Genomic DNA, 23,199 nt, shown 5'->3' on the forward strand with positions numbered 1-23,199 from the left:
CATAAATTCAGAGGTCTCCTCACTTGAGACAGAACTACAGACGTGGACAAAATTGTTGGTACCCTTGTGTTAAAGAAAGAAAACCCACAATAATCACTGAAATAACTTGAAACTGAAAAAATTTACTGAAAAGGAACTAATGAAATTGCTTTTGAATTGTTGTTCAACAGAATTACTTTTTGAAAACAATCTAATGAAACTGGCCTGGACAAAAATGATGGAACCCCTAGAAAAGATTGAAAATAAGTTGATCACGGGGACAGGTTAAACTAACGTGTGTCCTATAATTAGCATCACATACATCTTCTAACTTGTAAGCAGTCAGTCTGTCTATTTAAAGGGTGAAAAGTGGTTACTGTGGTGTTTGGTATCATGGTGTGTACCACACTGAACATGGACCACAGAAAGCTAAGGAAAGAGCTGTGTCAGGAGATGAGAAAGACAATTACTGACAAGCATGTTAAAGGTAAAGGCTACAAGACCATTATTCATAAGTTTAAGATCCATGGGACTGTTGCTGATCTCCCTGGATGTGGCCGCAAGAGGAAAACTCATGACAAATTGAAGAGATGGATAATACAAATGGTAACCAAAGAGCCCAGAAAACATCCAAAGAGATCAGAGGTGAACTCAAGGTCAAGGTTCATCAGTGTCAGACTGCACCATCCGCCGCTGTTTGAGCCAAAGTGGACAACCGAGGAAGACGACAGAGGAGGAGACCAAATTATAAAAAAGCGAGACCGGAATTTGCCAAAATGCATATTGACAAGCCACAAAGCTTCTGGGAGAATGTCCTTTGGACAGATGAGACAAAACTGGAGCTTTTTGGCAAATCACATCAGCTCTATGCACACAGACACAAAATGAAGCATACAAAGAAAAGAACACTGTACCTACTGTGAAACATGGGGCTGGCACAGGGTGTGTTGAATCTGTGCAGGTTACAATGAAATCTCAAGACTATCAAGGCCTTCTGGAGTGAAATGTGCTGCCCAGTGTCAGAAGGCTTTGTCTCAGCTGCAGGTTATGGGTCCTCTAACAGGATAATGACCCAAAACACACAGCTAAAAACACCCAGGAAAGGCTCAGAACAAAACATTGGACTATTCTGAAGTGGCCTTCTATGAGCCCTGATCCAAATCCTATTGAACATCTGTGGAAGGAGCTGAAACATGCAGTCTGGAAAAGGAAGTCTTCATACCTGAGACAGCTGGAGCAGTTTGCTCACGAGGAGTGGGCAAAATACCTGTCGACAGGTGCAGATGTCTCATCAAGAGTTACAGAAATCACTTGATTGCAATGATTGCCTCAAAAGGTTGTGCAACAAAATATAAAGTTAAGGGTACCACCATTTTTGTCCAGTGACCGTTGTGGGGTTGTCTTTCTTTAACAGAAGGGAACCAACATTTAGTGTTTTAATGCAGAGGTTTTTGTTGCTGTTTAAGTCAGTTTTTTTTCTAAACCTGTGGAACTGCATTTATATAACAGGATTTTGTTGTTTGTTTGTTCGCTTGTTTGTTTTTCCAGATTCCAGCATTTTCATTTGGGTTATATTTTACATGCAAATTAAAAATACAAATTTAAACAGATGAGTGGAAAATAATTTGCAGCAGAAAGGTTTGTGCTGAAATACATGAAGGTCTCCAAACAAAAATGAATTTTAAGCACTTGGATGATGCCCCTTTACTTCCTAGAACAGACATTTTTTTAAGGTGTAACCTACTCTGAACTCACTCACCCTTTAACTAAACTATGAAGGAAGCTAATCATAATTGCAATGGCCAGTGATGCTTTTGAATATACGTGTTGGCAGGTGAATTAAAGACAGACTTGGAGAATCACCATTCCCTAATTCTTCAGTAATTCCTAAAGGACACGTATTCGCCTTAGAGCCTACTTCACTCCACGTGGAGAGGTTTTTAATGCCACTGATACTAAAGAAAACGCTTCTGACCTGAAACTGCTTTTTTCCAACCTGTTTAGGGCACACAGATGCTGGCTGCTGCCCAGTCGCCTCCTCCTCCTCCTCCTGCTCCTCAGCAGCGCTTCAGTCCCGCCCATCGCCACCTGGCTCTGCTGCGCACCGCCGACTGGAGGCAGAGTGCCGCTACTCCTCTTCACCACGCCAACGGAGAAGCAGAACACAAGGAGCCCGAGTCCGAGGGTGTGTGGATGATTTTATTTTTCTCACATATAACAACAGAATGTTTTTTCGGAACCGAAACTGACGCTTAAGGGATTTCGAGGGAAAGTAAGAAGACGGGTTTAAAAAAAACAAAAAAAAAAACAGAACTCAGACAGGGTGCCCCTGCGCACAGTACAGCATCCTCCCTCTGCATCTGTTTCTCATCTCTCCTCCGCTGCCTCTGCGCTTTTACAAGACTCCCGACTCTCTCAGTCTGAATATCCCCAGTGACTGATCACTTATTGCAAGCCGCGCGGTGCCCTTTTTCCTTTTGTCGGAGTTTTAAACCACATTTCTGAGCTGCTGGGAGTATACCACCAGAGCCCCGGAGAGCTGGCTGGACTGTAGTTTTCGTCTTCCAGATACTGACGGATCATCGAGAGGACCGTGCGCGGAGTCAAAAGGACTGGAAATTATTTAAACCTCTCACATCGACGTGCCGCATGGTGGGAATTTCTGCCTCTTTTCAGTGTAAGTGTTCCCTCTCTTGATATAATGATTATATTTAACCTTTTACGCCTTACTGGAGTGTTTTGTGACTTCATCCGCACACGTGTGCGGCAAATTACGAAGGATACCACGAAATACCAAACACACCGAAACTGACCATTTATTTTTTTAAATTTGTACTTTGATATATATTTTTTAAAAATGTGTGGCACTCCCATATGAAAAAAAAATGGTTAGATAAATACACAATCTCTAGCGACTGCATTATTTTCAGAAATCTTTAGAGAAATATGTGCTTTCATTGTCCGAGATGAAGTGCCAACAACCAGTGCGTTTGTTTTGTGTATAATAGTGTTTAATTTAATTCGAATGGGGGAAATAGGCTGAGCAGTGAGCGCTGATGTGTGTCTTAATACATTTTACGCTTAAAAAAATTAAAGAAAATGAAAATACTTAGGCCATTGTCGGCTAATTAATGTAATAATGAAAATTAATGAAGACGGTTAGCTTACTAGTTTGTTTAACTGCTGTCCCTGTCTTCAAAACAATCAGATCTCAGTTCATGAACTTGCACCCAGGATGCGCAACTCTTCTCGGGCAACAGGCAACTTAAGTTCACGGATCAAGTTTAGTGATCCGCTTCATTTCAGGTGGAGCAACCTGCACATTAACTGACGATCTTGAATATATACACACTTTTATAGAGCGGCGACTCCTCACGGGACAGACAGCGTGCTAAGAGGTTTCAGAAATCCTAATTTACACCCATGATTTCACGTGTTTCTAGACCATTCTCACTTAAGAAATTGAAACAAATATTCCAGAATTTTGCTGCAAATAGAAATCTTTTCGATGTTGACATTTTTATTTTTTTTTTCTTAATCTTATTTATTTATTGGGGGTGGGGGTGATTTTGAACTCCTTCTGAACCTCTCTGTTCTGTGGAGAGCCGCCTCTGCTTCTTCTCCCTCTCTTCTCATCTTTGCTTGGGAGTCCTGGAAAGCATTTCGAGAGACTTTGCATTTCAGAGTTTGCATCCTCCTGAGCGCTGACACAACTGTCAAACGCATCTTCTCAAACCCATGTGAAGTTTCCATCTCCACCCGCTGCGACTTTGTCATCATCACATAACCCAAAAACGGAAAACGGATTCTTTTTTTTTTTTTCTTCTTTTTTTTTTTTTTTTTTGTAATGGAGTGGCATAGGGTGGAAATTAAAGGCTTTGGGCTATATTTACTCCAGTGGGAATCTTTTTCCCCCGACTGGGAAAAGAACAGACATGCGGGTTAGGGAGGGAGGCTGCTATGGCACAACATGCTGTCGATGCCCGACTGTTCTCACGGCTCAGATTAGAGAGGGAGGAAAATATCTTCTGGAAAACCATAGGGCTTTGGACATTTTTTAGGCATACCAAATGCTGCCATACAGTAGACAGAATTGCAGACATCCCAGAGAGTGCTTGTTAAGTCCTCTCAAAAGCATGAACCAGAGCAGAGGTGGCTTTAGATGGGTTAAATAAAGGTGACCAGGTACAGAATGAGCATGTCAGCATTTTAAACATGTACCTCATCAAAGATATCTTTATTGGGTTATCATGATGCAAATGTTCCTGGCATCTGTGATAAACGTAAGTGACTGAAATAGAGATTCAGTATTATTTTTGAATTCTCTCTCTTTTTTTAATCCTAAATTTATTCATCATAATTTACTGCAGTGGCCACACCAGGTGATGTGGTTGTTCTGGCTGTCATTTATTATGTCATCAGTTGTTTGTTTCCCATCCTTTTAACACTGGGACTTCCATTAAAGTAGTGACTTGACTGAAAAGACCATTACCTGGAGTGTGTGTGTTTACAGAGATAAAGAGAGAGAGGGGACAGGGAGAGAGAAGGAGTAAATGAAAGGTAAACAAAGCTGCTGATGAGGGGAGAGTAAATGATAAGTGCTGTTTGCAGGTTATCGCTGTGTGTGTGTGTGTGTGTGTGTGTGTGTGTGTGTGCGCGCGCGTGCGTGCTGCGTGTGTGTGCACTGTATAAACAGGCTTGTATTAACGATAGCTGCTAACTCTCTGCGGTCCATGCTCTGCAGCATAGCACTTCCAGGGGCCATCTGCCCAGCCACCAGCCTGCCTCACACCTGTTCTCCCTCCTCCTCCTCCGTCTCCTCCTCCCCCTCCTCCTCCCAGCTCTCAGGCTATAGGGTCAAATGCATCAAACCGCTGCTCACACACATGAACGGCCTTGTGAAAATGATGGCAGCCATTTTATTCTCACCTTCACACGCAGGCAGAAAATCACACATAGAGGTACCCCTGATTGGCAGTTTGAACAAGTGATGCTGAGAAAGACTTGTGTGTCTTATGCACACTTGAAAAGTGAGGTGTGCGGATCTCACACACACATTCATACACACACACACACACACACACACACACACACACACACACACACATACCCTTTGGTTTCACTATTTTTCCTTCCCTCCTTTGCAGTTTTTGATGTTAACCACCGTTAATAGCTTCCTGGCAGATTATATTGCATCTTTAAATCCCAGCTACAAACAATGAATTACTGCTATTAAAAAAAAAGCGAGATTTTTTTCCTCTGGCACAGAGTTACACTGAGACTCCAGTGCCGCGATATAGTTACAAAGCACTTCTTTTAAGTGTGTCACACAGACGTTTGGATGCAGTCCAGGTTTGCTATACAGTGAATAAGTGATGATGACTCAACACAGTTCATATGCTGACTAGCTATAGTTTAACACAATCCACTTCAAAAGCAGTGCAAACCGGATCACCTGTAATATTTCAGCGTTTTCATTTGGCTCTAATAGAGGAGAACTTAACACAAGCTCCCTCATTTGTATACAGCCTACAGTATATGTTCTAAATTATGTATGCTCTCAAAGCTTTTTGGTTGTTTGTTTATTGTATAATTCAGTGCTTAGAATAAGTGGGTTTTCCTGGCGCTACTACTACTTGGGATTTTCACATAACTGCTGTGTCAATCTGGAAGGTCTGTTCTTATCTAACTCCACGAACAACATGAAGCATTTACAATATTCATCATTCTTTTCATTTGGTTTCAACACACAGTTACCTCAGTTACTGTAACTGCAGAAATGCGTATAAAGCTTGAGATGGCGGAACCTTGAATAAAGATTGGAACTGAAACAATGCAGTCAGGGGGCAACTGTGAGCTGCTGAACCAGATACTAAAATCAGTGTTCCATGCACTCCTTTAAGATGTATAGATCTCTTCTGATTATTCAGAGCTGTCTGTTACCAAGTCCCAGGGTGAATTATAGTGTTTGTTTGTGTGTCTGTGTGCGCATGCATGCATGGGTATGCACGCACACATGAATACCTTTGGAGATCGATAAGCTCATTGATGGTTATCAGTGAGAGGGCAGTTCTCTTCACTGCTTATTGAATTTCATCACCCATGAAAGAGCAGCAGTGGTATAAAAAGGACTAGGTAGGTAGGTGCGTGTGTGTGTGTGTGTGTGTTTCTGCGAATGCACTTTTTGGGCCACTGCATTGTATATGTGGCGTATGTGTGTCCACACGCTCTCGTGCTTACAAAAGCAAGAGGTCTTTGTTTTATTGTAGCTGTGAGATGGCCTTTACAGGGGCTGATTTAATGTCAAAGTGAACAGTGAGCACCACAAACTGATTTTATTGGCCTTGTTCGTGTTTTTACTCTGGATAACATAAGGCTTATAGGTCAAGTGAAGAGGAGGCCAACAGTACTCACAATTCATGAGGTTTCATGGAGGATTTTACTTTTCCAACAATTTTTTTTTTTACATCTCCAGTCACTTAGGAAGAACTCAGATTGATAATAGATTGGTTCCTCAGCAAACCGTGTGGTGGGAGATGTAGTTTTTTAGATGTTTAGGGTGAACGGCTAGCTGTGTCTATCCTGCTCAGGTTTCTTGGGTTTAAAATGCACACAGATAGACACGTCCAGGACAATATAAACCCACACACTGTCACACATACACCGCTTCCTCAGTCCTCTGTATACAGATGCGGATTGAGTTGCTAATTAACTCTACTTTCTCTAACTGTATCGCTCACAGACAGACCTCCACACAAACAAATGCACACATATAGAACCTCTCTCTTAGGCTTCTTGTCGTGATGTCTGTCCCCTTGCTCTTGCTCTCTCTCTCTCTCCCTCTTTCTCTTCCACTGTTTATTTTCCTGCCTCCATCTGGAGTCGGCTGATATTGTAATCGCCCTAATGCACATTGCCTTCCCCTCTCTCTCTCTCTCCGACACACACACACGCACACAGACACACACACAGGCACACACACTTAAACAACACACATACATACAATGTGCCATCCTGACAAGCCCCTTTTCTTATTCCAAAAGATAAGCAACTGGATGTGATTGCGTGTGTGTGTGTGTGTGTGTGTGTGTGCGCGCGCAGGTGTCTATACAGTATGTCCAACGAATACAAAAGGACATACACAGGAGTGTGTTTCCCCCTGCACTCTGCCAAAGGTAATGATATTGAATAGGCGCTTCTTAGTGATGTGGAGCAGTGATAAAGCGGCCAAGTGGAGATGTTACCCTTTATCGCTCACCTTCTCAATATTCACCTGTCACGCAATTTACATTTAAAGATTAGACAGAGGGGCCGGGGGGAGGAGGAGGATGAATTCATGGGTGGCAGGCAAAAAAAAAAAATGTGTCTGTGTTGCACTGGTTTATGTCTGAGTGTTTACATGGCTTCTATGAAGATTCATCTGAACAGAAAAAGAGTATATTGTATATAAGAGAGTCTGAACTGCCATCTTTAAGCTTTTGCTTTGTGATTCAACAGACATTTGAGATGCTATAAGGTGGGATACACACACACACATGCGCGCACGCTCAGACAAATCCTGAGAACACGCAGACAGGTTTGATTGATGGGAAGTATGAGCTGTGAAACTGTGCGATTAGGAGCCTTTTTTCTCCCCCAGTTCACGAGAGGACAATTGCTGAAGAATGGACCGGCTTGCTTTGCTACCAGTCCATAAAACCTGACCATAAAAGTCGTTTTTGTGTGTGTGCGTGTATGTGTTTGTGTGTTTGCGTGTGTGTGTTAGAGGAAAGAGAGAGAGGTGGAGGAGTGGGCACAGACAGACAGCGTTTAAAACAAACAAACAGGCAGGCAAAAAAAAAAAAAAAATCAGACAAATTGACAAAGAGAGACACAAAGAAAGAGGAAGTAGATAACAAAGAGAGTGAGAAACATCACCTCAGCCCTGTCATGCTTTAGTGGTTTTAATCACCTAAACTAAGGTTGCTTCCTCTGTAAAAACTCCACATTGTCAACACTGACCTGCATGAACTTGCAAAAATAATTCTCTCTTTTTTTTTCTTTCTTTCTTTTTCCTTTTTTGCAAAAAGAACATGCGTAATTTACGATCACCACCCTGGCTTATCAGCTCCGGTATTTGATTTACAGCTTGGTTCTCTCTCATTAATTTTGATGTATGGATTTGGACAGTACATTTTATGAAAAGGGCAGCCGCTAGAGTGGAGCCCTGGCTTGGTAAAAAGAAGTGTAATTAAGATCAGCAGACAGGGAGAGAGAGAAAGGGAGAAGTGTAGATCAATAGCTGCAGACAGTGGACCCACTGTTTTTTTCCCTTCGAGTATTGACGTGCTCAGTCAATTACATCTAGAGAGAGAAGAGAGGAGAGGAGATGGGGATGTGGGAGGCTATGTGTTCAAAAATGCATGCTTGGAGATCGGGCGTTCGTGTTATATATTGTAGAGGTCTACTTCGGTATTTGTATCAGTGAGTACGTGCAAACAGCTAACACAAATCAGCACTGAAAATGTGGTTCTTTAATATTCATAATAATATACAATCAGCAACAGCGGACCAGCCACATGCACGGCTGTTTTTGGACGACCAGTCGCTCCCGGTCTTTTATGTACCATGTAGCAGACACAACTAAATAATTGTTTCCTCCCTTTGCTGGTTAAAATCACACCACTACAGCCAAATAATGAGGCCCTTTTTCTTTTGTGCTTGAATTTGACTTGCATGATGGGTATTGTAGGAAGAGAGGGCTTCCAGCTGTTGTCAGTTAGTGTCACAGACAAACAGGGAGATGGGACAATGGGACGACGGCCGGTCGCTCCATCTGATTGTCTTGTTGTCAAACCAACAGCAGGTGCCTCAAATGATAAACGCAGAGTGTCAATTATTTCAAGGGAGGGCCATTTTAGAAATTGGTTCAAAGAGAAAGAGGGAGAGTGGCAGAAGGGACAGTGGGGGTTACATTAAAAAAAAAGGAAGGAGCTGGTCCTTTTCCCCCAAATGGGGCCAAGTAAAAGCTCCATTTTGTTTAACTTCTAGTTCATTCTCTCCACACAATTTCAGTTCCTATACGTGGCCGCTCATTGGAGTCCAACCTTAAATGGCCTGAGTCATTGCTATCCACTGTGCTGTTGGTTTTCTCAAAGACAAAACAGAGCAAACCACAGTCAGTTTAATTTTTTAATAAAGTTCATTTCATGGCAGCTGTATCCACCCCCAAATTAAGTATTACACTTAAAGCCGTCTTCCGCATTGCTGTTTCTCTCAAAGGGGATGAAAATGTCTAGATTTGCTCTCTGAAAATGATGGTTAACTAAGAAATGCTCCTGCAGTTCAGTCAGACAGGGAGATTAGGTGTGAGGCTGTACCTGTGTATCGATGAACAGATAGAGAGATCTCTAGAGCTCCCTCTCCTCACAAGTGTGTGTGTGTGTGTTTTACATCTATCTGCCTATAAAAGCATATATCTTTTTGTGTGGCTTGCTCAGTATCTGTAGTGTCATCTGATATACATTCATGACCCCAGCTGCTCTTATGGATTTGCGATTGACAGCCCTTTAATCAAGGCATCTGTTCTTCCCCTCTGTCGTACTCCAACCATATGGACGTGCCATCCTCAGCTGCGCATTTCATACTAGCATAGATGATGGGTCTCCATGGTAACCAAACTCCACTTTTAGAAATGTGATATGAATTATATATTTTTAGGCCTCACATGCGCAGGATGTACACACATGCATCTACATTGCAATGTACCTTGACATTTACAGCGTTTCATATCGAGTTAGCCTGCATGATTGTGGACCCCATCCCGCGGCACTCTCTGAAGTTTTATGACTCCAACAGTGTACAGGCGTGTTTGCCTTCTCTACATGATAAAGCCATTTATGGAAGAATCCAAGCTTTTTTCCAAGACTTAAACAGCTCCAGATTGTGGCAAAACTTTTTAGCCCCGGTAATGCTGAGAGTAGCACGGCACAGGCGGGAGAAAGGCTCTCACGGAGCAATGAAAATCCAAGATAGAGGGAGAGCATAAATCCATCTCCCTTTGTAAGGTACGATTTTTTTTTTTTTTTTTTTTTTTTTGCAGATGTTTCAAGATGTTTGGCTCAAGTGATGGTAATTTCTTGCCCATCTGTCTTCTCTCCTCCCCCTATGTCTCTTTATCAACATCTGGTTTTCGGTGAGGCAGGGAAACAAGTATCCTTTATAAGCCAAGGGTTCCCAGTTCCCCCTCTGCTTGTGCTATTAACTTAACCTCAACTACTGCTCTCTCTCTGTGCACACATATTCACATATGCTAACCATTAGAAAGTCATACCATTCAGAAAATGTAATAACTTTCAGTTAGAGGCGGAGATAAAGTTTTTTTTTTTGGTTCACTCTTTGCTTTTTCCATAGCTGCAAAGAATTTGAGGCTCTGGTTTTTATGCCTCCCCTGTGAGAGGACAAATTACTGCCTAGATGTTAGTTTGAGGATGCTTTAGTGAGTGGAAAGCCCCTTCCCCTTAAGCATTTGGGTTGCACCCCTGGGTCTCCATCTGCACCTCCGCTACACATTTAGGAGTGAAGAGCATAAAGCTGCTACTCGGGGTGATAGAATCAGAGATGCACTGCGTCATTTCACTTTGTAGGAATTTTATTTGAGCATGGATGCACACAAACATTTTGCCAGACACTTTAGCAGTGCAACAAAAGTACGATCTTAATTTCCTGTTTCCTCTTTGGCAGCGTTAAATTGTCCACATAATAATTCACAGCTGTGCAGGGATCATGTACTGGAGTGCAGCTGCAACTTTGTGTTTGCTAATGTAGCTAACTCACACACAGGACTGAACTACACATATGTAAAAATACACAGGTGTGCACTCGCTGAATTGGTCTCATAAACTCAGACAGTAAGCGGGTGAATATGCAAACAAAGACAAAGCTCAGCACCATATGGCAGGGTTGTCAATCTAAACTGAAGGCATGCAGAGCTCTCTTTATGCGTGTTTCTTGGTGTGTGCTTGATGTGATGAGTGATATTTTAAGGATTATGTGGCATGTCATATTAACAGGCAGATATACACAGACATTCTTTCGCTGCTGTTCCTTGTATGAATGAACACAACATACACACATTATCCTTTCCCACCAAATACCCTTGTCCTATTTCTTGTCATTTAGTCACTTAACAAAAGCATGCTGAGCTCATTGTTACTGCCAATTATGTTCTATTAAATCGGTGTTGTTCTTGTAACACAACACCGTCTCATAAAATTTCATGAAGTGAACATTTATACTAAAATACAGCATCAAATGCATTTTAAGACCACAGCATGTAACACTTTTACCACTTCATCCAAGTGAAAGGCTTCTCCAACTGTTAAGCAAGTAAAGCTTTGGTTATTGCCAGCCATATGTAACAAAGGACTGCAGACAATGAAGACAAACTGAAGTAGGTAGTTAAAAACTATGCACAGCAGAATAGGGGACAATCTGCATCTGTCTCTATATTTAGATAAAACATGACTCTTTGTATTTGCCACTTTGCCCGAGGCTACGTGATGCAGCCGCACAAAAACATGTACACACACATGACAGATGCCCCGAACTGCTAAAGACACTAATGCATTAGTCGTGCACTGCCCCGGGCTTTTGCCTGTCAGGGCAATAACAAACCCAAGTCACCAGCTGATCAAGGGTAAGGGACACACACACATACGCACACACACACACACACACACACACACAGTGTGTGAGTGTATGTTCTTCCTGATCCCATCACATAAAAAGGATTACATTTATACCTAAATGTAGCCACCATGTTTTAATAATTGAGCACAACTCCTTGACACTTATTTACTTGCCATCTCTGTTCAAAGAGCTGTTCTGTATTTCTGCTTGGCATGGTGTTAATTTAAGTGGTTTTAGTTCAAGTGAATGAGGACGTTCACAGTCTGCCTGATCTAACCAACGCATAACAAAACATAAATGTCTGTTAAAATGAGTGTTGATCCTGGTTTTGGTTGCTTTTGTGTCTTGTAGACATCTGTTTACTTGGCACATTGAATGTGTGCGTGTTTGTGTGCGTGTTTGTGTTTGTGTGCGTGTGCTTGTGCATGTGTGTGTTATTTGGGTCGGGTGGTATCTTCATGGGGAAGTGATTGCAAAGGATTAGTGTATGATTACAAAAAGGGTGGGGGAGCAGAAGCAGAGATTGGGGTGTGAGAAAGGTGAACAGTGACAAGTGCAGCAAGGTGAAATGAAGAGAAGAGATAGGGAAAAATCATGTGAGGATATAAGGTGCAGACAGTGGCTAAGTCTTTGCTAGAACAAAAATATCTACTATCACTTTTTTTTTCTAAAATAAAGACAAATCAAAACCCAGGTTCTGTTATTGACTTGGCTAATTATTGTGGACTAAACCCATTTGTTTAGGGCACATATTGCCAGGCTTGATGTATCAGGGTGAGAATAGTTAAGGAAAAAAAATACGCATTATTAGACAGAGAGAGTAAAGTCTGTGTGTTTGTGGCTCTGATGTCAGCCTGTTTCCCTGTGCCAGCTGGAGAACAAGACTGAAAACAGAAAGTGGGAAACAGAGAAAAGCTAGTAGGACATAGCTGTGAGTTACTTTAAACTGCTAGAGGCCAATGCCAGAAGCCACAGAGTCGAGCAACCAAGTGAGATGGAGGCAGTGACAGACAACAGACAGAGAGAAATGACTCATATACAATGTTAAATAACATTTATGAGTTTCCAAATTGCTGAGCTCGAATACAAGCTTCTGCTTTTAGACCTTGAGCTGCTGTCTCATTTCTTTTCTTCTCTTAGACAGCCAGCAATGCTAAACTGCATTTGGGGAAAAATAACACATGAAATCATTCAAGCTATATTTAACCAGTCCCTGTCAAGGAGTTCGCACAGCAAGCGTTTACCACAACTGCATGTGAGCCCCAGTATATACTACACACACATATATCTGCCCTATTGTAATTGAGAATTATAGTACAACTGGGGATTGTGAGGTTAGGTGAAAATGCTGCATGGTATGTGGATGAAAGCTTGTAAAATGTGGCATTCACTGCAGCTACAGTAAGCGTACTTAGCTGAGACTGCTTCATTTCATGATAAAAAAGGAATAGATGGTTTGTAATATATATATATATATATGTATATATATATATATATATATATATAAAAACTGCTGTTGTGTGTGCTGTGAGGGAAGCTATTTTTAATTTATTGCTACGTCTCATTAGAAATGTGTGCTTTCATTCCCACACTGCAAATTAAATCAGAATCTGGAATATGAATGTGACAGTGTAAGAAAATTCATGAATCCACGTACCATAAAATAGGCCCTACACTAAAGGAAATTAACTTCCCCTGAAAGGATACACTAGTGTATACATGACACACAGATCTGAAACAGAAGTGAAACATTTCCTTTCACTACACATAACACAGGTAATACATATATGTCACAGATGGATTTGGAAGCAGAAATGCATATAGGTTATACATTCACATTCTGACACTGACATCCCTGCACCCCCTAAAAACCATCAATTCAGAAGCCGCTGAGAGGTTTAGATTTAGGACAGTCTGTCTTTGTCTCTATCTCTCTCTAGTGTCTGAGAACAAAAGTTATGGCACACTTGTACTAGAGGAAGAGGCAAGGACACAGTGTTTTATTTTACCAGCCATGCATGGTGAGTCTAGTTCATGAGTTACTGAGAAAAAAAAAAAAAGCTGTCATGCTTATATTCTTTCTTTTCTTTTTCTTTTCAAGTCAGGTTTAATAAAATAGTTTTTTTTATCTGTAATCATTATTGGCAATAAAGCAGCCCCTCATAAGCGCGACTTCAGGAGCCAAAGTCATCTTTCCGTGCAAAAGCGTATTCAGTATATTGTTTTAAGTTCAGCAGCTGTAACTATCCTGCATTCTTGGCCTTTTTTTCTCTGTTTCCTTTTTGGTTCCTGCCATTGTCTCTTTATTCTTCAGTCTTCTTTCTTCTGTCACTCCAGCAGTGACAGCCACCTATGAAATGCTAAAAAAAAAAAAACACTTTGGTACAAACCTTTCTTTTCTTTGCCCTGCACGTGTATATACGTGTGTGCGCGTGTCCTTTGACAGTTGAGAGAGCATATCTGCTCCACTTGTTGTCATGGAAACAGTGGGCGCCATGTGCACGTGTCTGTGTTTTATTGAAGACCCCCCCCCCAAAAAAAAAAAAAACAGAACTGGGAGCAGGTCTGGTTAGAAGGAGCAGGACCACATCACGACCTGTTTCTCAATCTTATGTAATTGACTTCTTCCAGTTTGTCTCCAGGGTTAATTCCCATCATTAGATTTAGAGACCATTGCTCCTCTGGACCGACTCACTGTTTGGTGCTCCAGGCTGTGTAAGGAAGCCAGATAGGATGGCCCACTTACCAGGATACATCCCAAAAACAGTAGGATCAGGTCCAACCACCACTCTCCAATGCTGCTTCCCTCCTCTATCAACTGTCCTCTATCCACCTTCCATCCCACCATTGCTGTTCCAGCTTTAACCACCTGTAAACAAGCTCAAACCTCCTTAGAGACAAGACTAGTGAATGAGTCTATAATGTGTGTGTGTGTGTGTGTGTGTGTGTGTGTGTGTGTGTGTGTGTGTGTGTGTGTGTGTGTGTGTGTGTGTGTGTGTGTGTGTGTGTGTGTGTTATTTTTGCATGGGAACAAGACATTTATCTGAACAGCTCTACTTTCTTTCACACAGACACAAATACTGTCCCCTTTACACACATCCTGACCCCAACCAACCATCCCCACCCTTCTTTCCCTGGCTGCCTGGGTTCCCATCCTTAAGGCTTCCATACACACACCCCCACCTCCTCTTCCCCCTCCCAGGTTTCTTCTGGTTCCTGACCAGCAGGGCTATCTCTGGATGGCCGGAGGTTCCTCTCATTCTACTGGCCCATTGTGTGGCGAGCTGGGCTGGGCCCTGGGCCCCAGAGGCCGGGAGGGGAGCCAGGAATGGCCTGGTTCCTGTTTCTGTACTAGTTAAAGGAACTGTGGCACCATTTCCATGAGTCCCACATAACTGCTGTGAAGCTGATTTTAGGGCTATTTTTGTAGAAACAGTCGCATCCATGTAAGTTGCTTTGCTCGTTTTGGGAGAACTGTGGCTTTGATAAGGGGAATTGGGTAGCTTAATTGGATGCCTTGGGTGTTAAAATGACTTAATAACACAATTTGTTCCACAGCTGTTGCAGGACAAATCTGTGTTTTACATGTGCAAAATGCAACCCCAAAATGGATGGCTTTCCTCTTGAGCTGGATTTAGTAGGAGAGACAATTAGGGAGCGATATATTCAAGAGCAGTTGCAATGATATATAAATCGTGCACTGTCAGGTATTTTAGTTGTTTTTAAAAATATGCCACCTTTGAAATATTTTTGTGATTGTTTTTTTTTCTTTTAAATAAATCACTGTACTTACTTTGACTGTGAAGCCTTAAAAAATATGAATTCTATGTGTAGATATGGAGAGTAGTATTTCAATGGATTGTTTGGTACCTTTGTTACCTTTAGGCCCACGCTGATTTAATCAGCAGCCGAGCAGCAACGCCTGACCTCGCTGAAGACAGTGATCCTCAAAATAGTCTCAAAAAGTCCTTCTATTTTCCCTTACCTGTGTATGTGGCTTAGAGGACTGCACACTGTCTCTACACACACACACATTATTAATTTCACATGCACACACACACAGGCACGACCATCATGCCTGGTGGCAGCTCTCACTATGAGCAGTCCTCTCTGTGCTTGGCTCACTGCTGTGTGTTGCATGGAGTGCTACACTAGCTAGTGCACTCGGTTAATTATGACTGCCAAGCCAGGCTGTCACAATGATTCACTATGGAAAGACGTAAAGGGGGAGGAGGAGGGGGAGGAGAGAGTTGGCAGGTGTACAGATGTATCGTTAGCGCCACCTAGTGACACAGGGAGAAGAAAAAAGCGACTCCTGCTGAAGAAAGACTCGAAGGAGGCTTGATTTTGACAAGCTGTATGTCATTCTGGCTGTATTGCTATGCATTTTTCTTTTCCCTTGTTTTCTCCCTATCATCTATTCTTTTCAGATGTCCCCTTTTTGCTTTCCTCTCCTCTTCTTGTCCCGTCTCTATTGCTCCTCAATCTTTCAGCAGCCTGGCACTCCCTTTTCCTGCCTGCTTGTTTTTTTTTTTCCCCCTGTCACCACTCCTCTTGCCGATGTCAGTTGTGGTGTCTTGTGTTCTGTTGCGACAAATGAAGTGCTCCATTCATCTCCTGTCATCTGTGCTACAGAGAACTGTAAATGTGCACTCTCTCCTCTCCACTTTATCATCACCGAGCAGATCAGATTGGAACTGGGCCAAGTCACTCAGTGCTGGATAAATAGAAGGTACCTGGGTGTGAGGATATATAGGACTGGTTGAGGTTATCCCAGTTGGAATTAAATGGCAGTGTCCCATTTTGTTCATGTGGTTTATTTGCTGTAGGTCCTTGAGACACAATAGTAAATGCATTAAGATTGCAGTTCCTTAGACTGTGTTTGTAGTGCTCTAGAAATCAAGCATCTGTGCACAGCAACATCAGATCAGGTGTCAGTAATCTGGAGCTATTTTGTGCATTCAGGTGAGAAAACAAAATTGGTTTCTGCACAACCATTAACAACTCTTTCGACAGTTAAGCAAGTGGTTTGGAAACGAGCAGTTGAGATTGGAAGAATTCAGCAACCCATCCACCCACCCACACACACACACACACACACACACACACACACACACACACACACACACACACAGGCCCGCACACATGCATGGACCCACAGCAAAAAAGTCATTTGTTCTACCTCATTAGCATGTATTGTGGTGAGCGGGCGTAACACGCTGAAAGGTGAAATGGGTCCGCCATGAATAGCACACCAGTCGGCAGAGGAGAGGGGAGGAAAAGGAGGCTGGAGGAGAATGGTGGGTGTGCAGGGTGGGGTGGTGGGGGGAGGGGGGTGGGGGGGTGTCCAGATGGCTGGGGACCTGCCACACACACAGGGAGCCTCTTGCTCGCTTTTCTTTTTTTTTTTTTTTTTTCCCCTCTGCTGATTGCACCTTTTCGACTACACTCACTTTCACTCGCTCTCTTTCTGCAGTTCGCTCTCCTTTTTTCTCACTTCCATCAACACACACTCACACACAAAGGCCAAGCCCATATGTAACCTCCCTTCCTCCAGAGTTGCTGTTCACATGCAGCCGCTGTGCATGTGCGTGCACACAGACGCACACATGATATATCCTCAGCGGTAATGTGTGACCAGGGGGCAGAGAGCACTTGAATGCAGCCCAGTGGAGCGCCTGTTGTGGCCAACTGCAACTCTATACAAGCCGGTCACCTTCTTTCCTTTTCTCCTCCCTCATGTCTCTTTTAACCACCTGCTATTTTCTGTTCAGCCATCGTTCTGGCTTCCACCTTGTCATTTGATCCTTGTTTTTCTATAGGTGTCTCTTTATTCCTTCTCTTCTCATCCTTTCTCTTCTCTTCTTTCCTCTTCTTAAATGGAGTGACACATGGTTGCCAGTGTACCCTTAATTAAAGACTTACATTTACCTGAATTGCTAGATAACACTAAGCATCCACCTTAAAGTGTGACACATTTTGGATAGATTTCACATATCCTCGTTCTTCAGTCTGATGACTGGGGTATGACTAGGTTTGATGTGCAGTATTGAAACTGTTTCTGGCGAGTTACATCAGATTGCACTAAAGCTGAGGCCATCTTTGGTCGGTTGCAAGCGGAAGAGTACTGACGTTTGCCCTGATGTTCCCTTTCCCTTTCTCTCAGTATTATGTAGCACTGCCAGAATATCTGTTCATTTATCTTCCCATCTGTGTGTGTGTCTGTGTATCAGTGTGCCAGTCTGTCACTGTCTCTTTCTCTCATCCTTCTTCTCTTGATTCTCCCCCCACCCCACCGCCTTCTCTCTCCCCCTTCCCTCCTCTACACTTTTGACTCTTTGCCTGTGTCTCTCTCAGACTATGTGTTCCCTCTGTGTCTGGTAGAGAATCACTAATAGTCTCCACTGGGGTGTAAACTGTGTGAGGTTCTGTGTATTCTGTAGCCTGTGCAGACACACACACACACACACACACACACACACACACACACACACACACACACACACACACACACACACACACACACACACACACTCATCACATTTAGACAGCACACAAGCAGGGGTTAGTGTGCAGCAAAGTCAGAAAAGGGAGTAGCAGAATGGAGGCAGAAATGTCTGGCTTAGTGGTGATGGTGTACTACCACGTCAGTCCAAACATAACCATGCATAATTGTTTAATTTTACTTCCTGTGTATAGCTAACTCTTTTCTCTCACACACAGGACCCCTGTGCCATTACACATGCACACGCTGAGTGGCCAGAAGATGTCCCACGGGACTTTGCTGCGTATGTGTCTGTGTGTGAGAGAGAAAGAGATTATTTTCTGTGTCTCACTCCATCAACGCTGCTATTCAAGTGCACCTCATTGACTTATCATTGAGTTGGCCCTCCAAAGCCCTATTGAGGTTACCAAGTCTTCCACAAAAAAAGTCACTTCGAATAGACCCCACCACACACACACACACACACACACACACACACACGATGATATACACAGGATGGCTCCACCCCACACAAAACAGCTTTGACACTCCATTGAAATCCCTTTAGCAAAACGTTCTCCTCATCAGTATTGTGTGACTATTCAGTGTGTTAATGCGCCTGTATTAAGAAAGCCTTTTATTTGCCTGTTTTGAATTTAAGCACATATATTAACCCATATAGAAAGAACAAGTCCTTAATATCCTGCATGGGGGAGGTGTTAGGAGCTTGTAGAGGAGACAGAAAGAACGAGGTGTGTGTGTGTGTGTGTGTGTGTGTGTGTGTGTGTGTGTGTGTGTGTGTGTGTGTGTATTTACAGTATATGCAAGCTTACTTAAGGACAGAGTGTTGACTTGTTTAATTCTTGAATGGAGTAAGCCCTTGATGCTCATTCACAGACACACTCACACACAGAGAGAGCAATTTAACTCAGCACGGCTCGTATCCCAGTTTGCAGTGCTGGTGCCACCGATGTATGTGTGTCTTTTTACAAAAGTGTTCAAATGGCAGGGAATGCCATTATAACAAACTGGTCAGATTATGGGTATTACAAATGTAGACCAATGCAAGCAATCATCACTGTCTGGCTGCAGGGTTTTGCAGAGCTTTTGTTGCAGTCAGCTGGATTATGTGTTTTGGCAAGCCTCTCAACAAAGTAGTTGTTTGGTTGCCTATGTCGGTTGCTGTTATTACCTGCTTTTGTTGTAGATGAGACAGTGAAAGTGGGCCTGATTCCAGGCAATTTGGGACAGAGGAGAACAGATGATTTGAAAAGAGACTTTTAGCATCCTGCAGCACTTTGGTTCTACACATATGAGATGATTTCACTGGCGCTGTAAACCAGTAAATCCTTATCAGGTAAAAATCTCCAACATGGTGATGTGGTTTGACTGGTATGGGCTTGTACTGGTTAGCATGGCACGTCTTCCTGGCACCACTGTTGAAGATAATCAATACCAGTTCTTTGATTGCAACAGCTGGAAGTGGGATATGAAGTTAAGCTCCCAACTGTTTATTGAATAAACTAAATCCATTCTATCAATGCCTGCCTCTGAAATGAAATGCGAGCTTAAAGAGAGAGACTGCGTTTATGTGAGTAATTTTAGGGGCCACATCTCAGGAGAGCTGGAGGAGCTCTCCAGCTCTCCTGAGATGTGGCCCCTAAAATTACTCACATCTCAGGAGAGCTGGAGAGCTCCTCCAGCTCTCCTGAGATGTGGCCCCTAAAATTACTCACATAAACGCAGTCTCATCTCAGGAGAGCTGGAGGAGCTATTGCTTTTATTTATACGCACCCATACTCACATATTCTCTCTTTCATCTCCTCTTTCTCTCTGTCTCATTATAATTCTTTTTCTCTCCTCCATTACTAACATTTTTAGCAGCTCACTGGGGAATATTAGTGCTTGCTGTCTTGCAGAATGCTTTGTCTCTCATCCCCCACTGTTGCGGCCACGCACACGTTCACGCTCACACAAAATAGCACGTAAATGCAGCTAAAAGGAGGATCAGTGAAAATTTGCTGCCATTTTTGTCGTCTACACTCTTGAACCTGAGACACGGTTCGTGGGGCTGCGCGGATCCGTGCGCCTCTGTGAGTTCGCATGTGTGCAGATGCCTGCAAGCTGACAGGGAGTGAAAGCCCAGACATATGTTAATCAGATGTTGTGATGATGGCAGAGCAGAAGGAGCGAACGAGAGAGGGAGAAAGAGCACTGGAGGGAGGAAAGAGGGGTAAAAAGAAAGGAAAAGCTTTTAAAAGACAGAGCGAGCGAGGAAAGAGAAATGGGAGCCAGCTGAAGAAGAAGGGTGCGGAGAGAAGATTTCAGGAGTAGACCAGAGAAAATGACAGGAAATGGTGCAGAGATTCATTTTCTTACTGCTAAACCACTGATGAGAATCGATTCGTTTAACTGAATGGACCCACACAACAAGGTTGAGGTCACTAAGCAAAATTGATTAATGTTTCCTGTAGGTACTGGATACATTAGATGTACATACTAACATACACAGTACACAAGGAGATCTTTTTTTTTTTTTTTTTTTTGCTTCCCCGTTTATACCCAGTAGCAATATTTCATGCCTGCCTTAAGCATCAAGTAAATGAACCCTAATGAAGGGCTGAGCAATCATCATTAAAGCTGCTGAAATAATTTCTTAATATTAAAAATGTTTGACATTACTATATATACTGGGAAATTGTGCACTTCAAGTGAAAGAATACCTGTGTTTGTTTCTATTCTCATATTGGACTTACATTCATCACAAACTTCTGTGTGACCAAAGGATGTAAATGCTTGCCAACCAGAGCACTCTAGCACCTTCATAAGGTAACAATATATGAATTTAAATCTTGTTCCCACTGTCACCAAGTGGGCAAAAAAATTATTAATATAGCTTAACTGCCTGGTGAATTTATAATCAGGTTGTGTTACTGTTAATGTTGTGATACATTCAGTTACCAAGATCAACTATTTTGAGCAGCGTAATTAAAAGTAAAGGAAATAAGACTGAGTTTCAGTTTTATAAGTGGGACAAGTCTTGTTTAACTGGCAGGGCTGTCAAGAGGAAAAAAAACTGTAATTGTCATAAACCTTATGACTCTTAATCGCAGTTCATCACAAATCACAGCCGTCGTCTCGCTGCAGGTGTGTTCTGCGGTGAGTTTGCTTACTTTATTTTTTTGATGTTCCACCACTTTGCTGCATTCAGCTCAGTGCCTCTTCTCAGATTTCATGAATTCAGTATCCACTGTTCATTCTAATAAAGGGCCGCAACATCTGGATACGATTCAACAGTAAGCATGACCGCTGTCGGCAGCTCCAGCAGCTGTTTTTGATGTTGCTCGTGTATTCTGTGATGGCTCTTGGTTCATGAGGGCAACTCATGAGTCGTGTCACTGGGCACAATTTGAATTTTGTTTGTCCTCTGTTATGTTAATGATGTAGCTCTCCATTTAGCAACTGCTATCATTTATTTGCTGGAGGTCGCCACATCTGTCGTTTTCTACAAGGCACTGTTGTTGTCCTTGTTTTCTTTTTCATTCATCTTTTTTCTTCTTTTTTTTCAAACAGTGATTATGAATTAATATCACCGCTTGGAGCGCTTGTGTGTGAACCAGGTATCAGAGGTGTCAGGAATAATATTTGGTTGGAATAATACTCGATTCTGTGTTTAAATTGTGTGAATGATTATTTTAACTTTGACTGTCCTTCTGACTGAAAATTGACATGATAATTTTATATTATTTTGCATCCATTTTGCAATTAAAAGCATAAATTGGCAATTAAATTCTACTCAGTATCATAATATCGAGCCCTTACCTGGTTGCGTAAGAACACAGGGACCACAGTGGTGACAGAGTGAGTTGCTTAGGAAACCGAAAAGACAGAGAAACAGGGAGAAATAATTAGAGAGAAAGAGGGGAAATCCAAGATGGAGAGGAGGCAAGACCAGAGATGTGGGCCATTTTTACTCAAGAGAGTTCAGAGGGCGTCGGAGAAGCCTCAGACGCCTGCTCCAAATGGATTTTCCTTGTTTGTAATGAGGTTACTTCTTCCAGTGCATGTGGTGCTTTTGGAGGGGTTGGATGGAAAGAAGGATAGCGAGGCAAACAGATAGAGGAGTAAGAGGGTGAAAATGGTTGGAAGTTGTAAAGAGAGGGCAGGGACTAGGAAGCACGAGGAGGAGGGAGGCAACTGAAGGAGAAAAAGGCTGCAGAGAGAAAGAATAATAGGAGTGGAATAGTGTTCGGTCATAGATCTTTCTGATGGTGTTATGCAGTTGCCAGAGGGAGGGGGTGGGTGGTGAATGGGGAGAAAAGGAGGTGGGAAAGGATAGATGGTGGGAGAAACAATCAGTTACTGCAGGTAGTGGTGGCCAGTGAGAGGGAAAGAAATAAATGGAACATGGAATAGAAAGAGAGGGGAGATTTGTGACTGAAAATATTACAGCTGTTGTGCTGCAGAGGAGGAAAGGAATAGCTTGGTGGTATTCCAAAACTGAAGCTGTTAAACTGCAATTGTAGAAATGTTAAGACGAATGGAACAGCATCTGGAAAAGTACAGCTATTTTTCAACAAATGAGCTAATTGTCTAAATCCCTTGTGAATATAGAACAAAAAAAAGAATGAACATGAGCTACATGTAGAGCACTTGTGTCTGTCTTTGGCCTTCATTTTCAAACAGTGGTTCAGAGGCTTGAAATGAGAAACATATGAGAGAGGTTCACCCAAGGAAAAACTCTGGTAAAGACAGTGACCTGTTTTAGCTTTTCTTTGAAGTGAATTCCACAGTCCCGCGCTCATATTACCTTCCTACTTCTGTTCTCCTCCTCCTCTTTATTTCCTCTCCTCTCCCCTTTACTCTCATCAATTTAAACTGCTCTTGTCATTTCATTTCTTTCTCTACATTGGTTTTCACTCTTTTGCTCTCGTATTCATTCACTCTCCTCTGAAGAGGAACACTGTGTAACAAGACGGAGATTGATATTTTTTTTTCCTCTTGTTCTCACTTTTTCATCTTTCTTTGGTTTTACAGGTCTTACGTGATGCGCTCAGGGGTGGTTT

General features: G+C 42.5%; 1 protein-coding gene across 4 annotated transcripts in view; it reads left to right on the plus strand.

The window, feature by feature from the left end:
- The first annotated feature begins 2,126 nt into the window (after nt 1-2,126).
- Nucleotides 2,127-23,199, plus strand: part of runx1t1 (RUNX1 partner transcriptional co-repressor 1) — a 61,072-nt gene continuing 39,999 nt past the window's right edge. For all 4 annotated transcript variants that reach the window (XM_030741570.1, XM_030741572.1, XM_030741571.1 and 1 more), the window contains exon 1: nt 2,127-2,656. In XM_030741570.1, the coding sequence (XP_030597430.1) occupies nt 2,629-2,656 (28 nt within the window). In that variant the 5' untranslated portion in view covers nt 2,127-2,628. The remainder of the gene's footprint in view (nt 2,657-23,199) is intronic.

This window comes from Archocentrus centrarchus, chromosome 11 (genome assembly GCF_007364275.1).
Source record: "Archocentrus centrarchus isolate MPI-CPG fArcCen1 chromosome 11, fArcCen1, whole genome shotgun sequence".
Classification (NCBI taxonomy): Eukaryota; Metazoa; Chordata; class Actinopteri; order Cichliformes; family Cichlidae; genus Archocentrus; species Archocentrus centrarchus.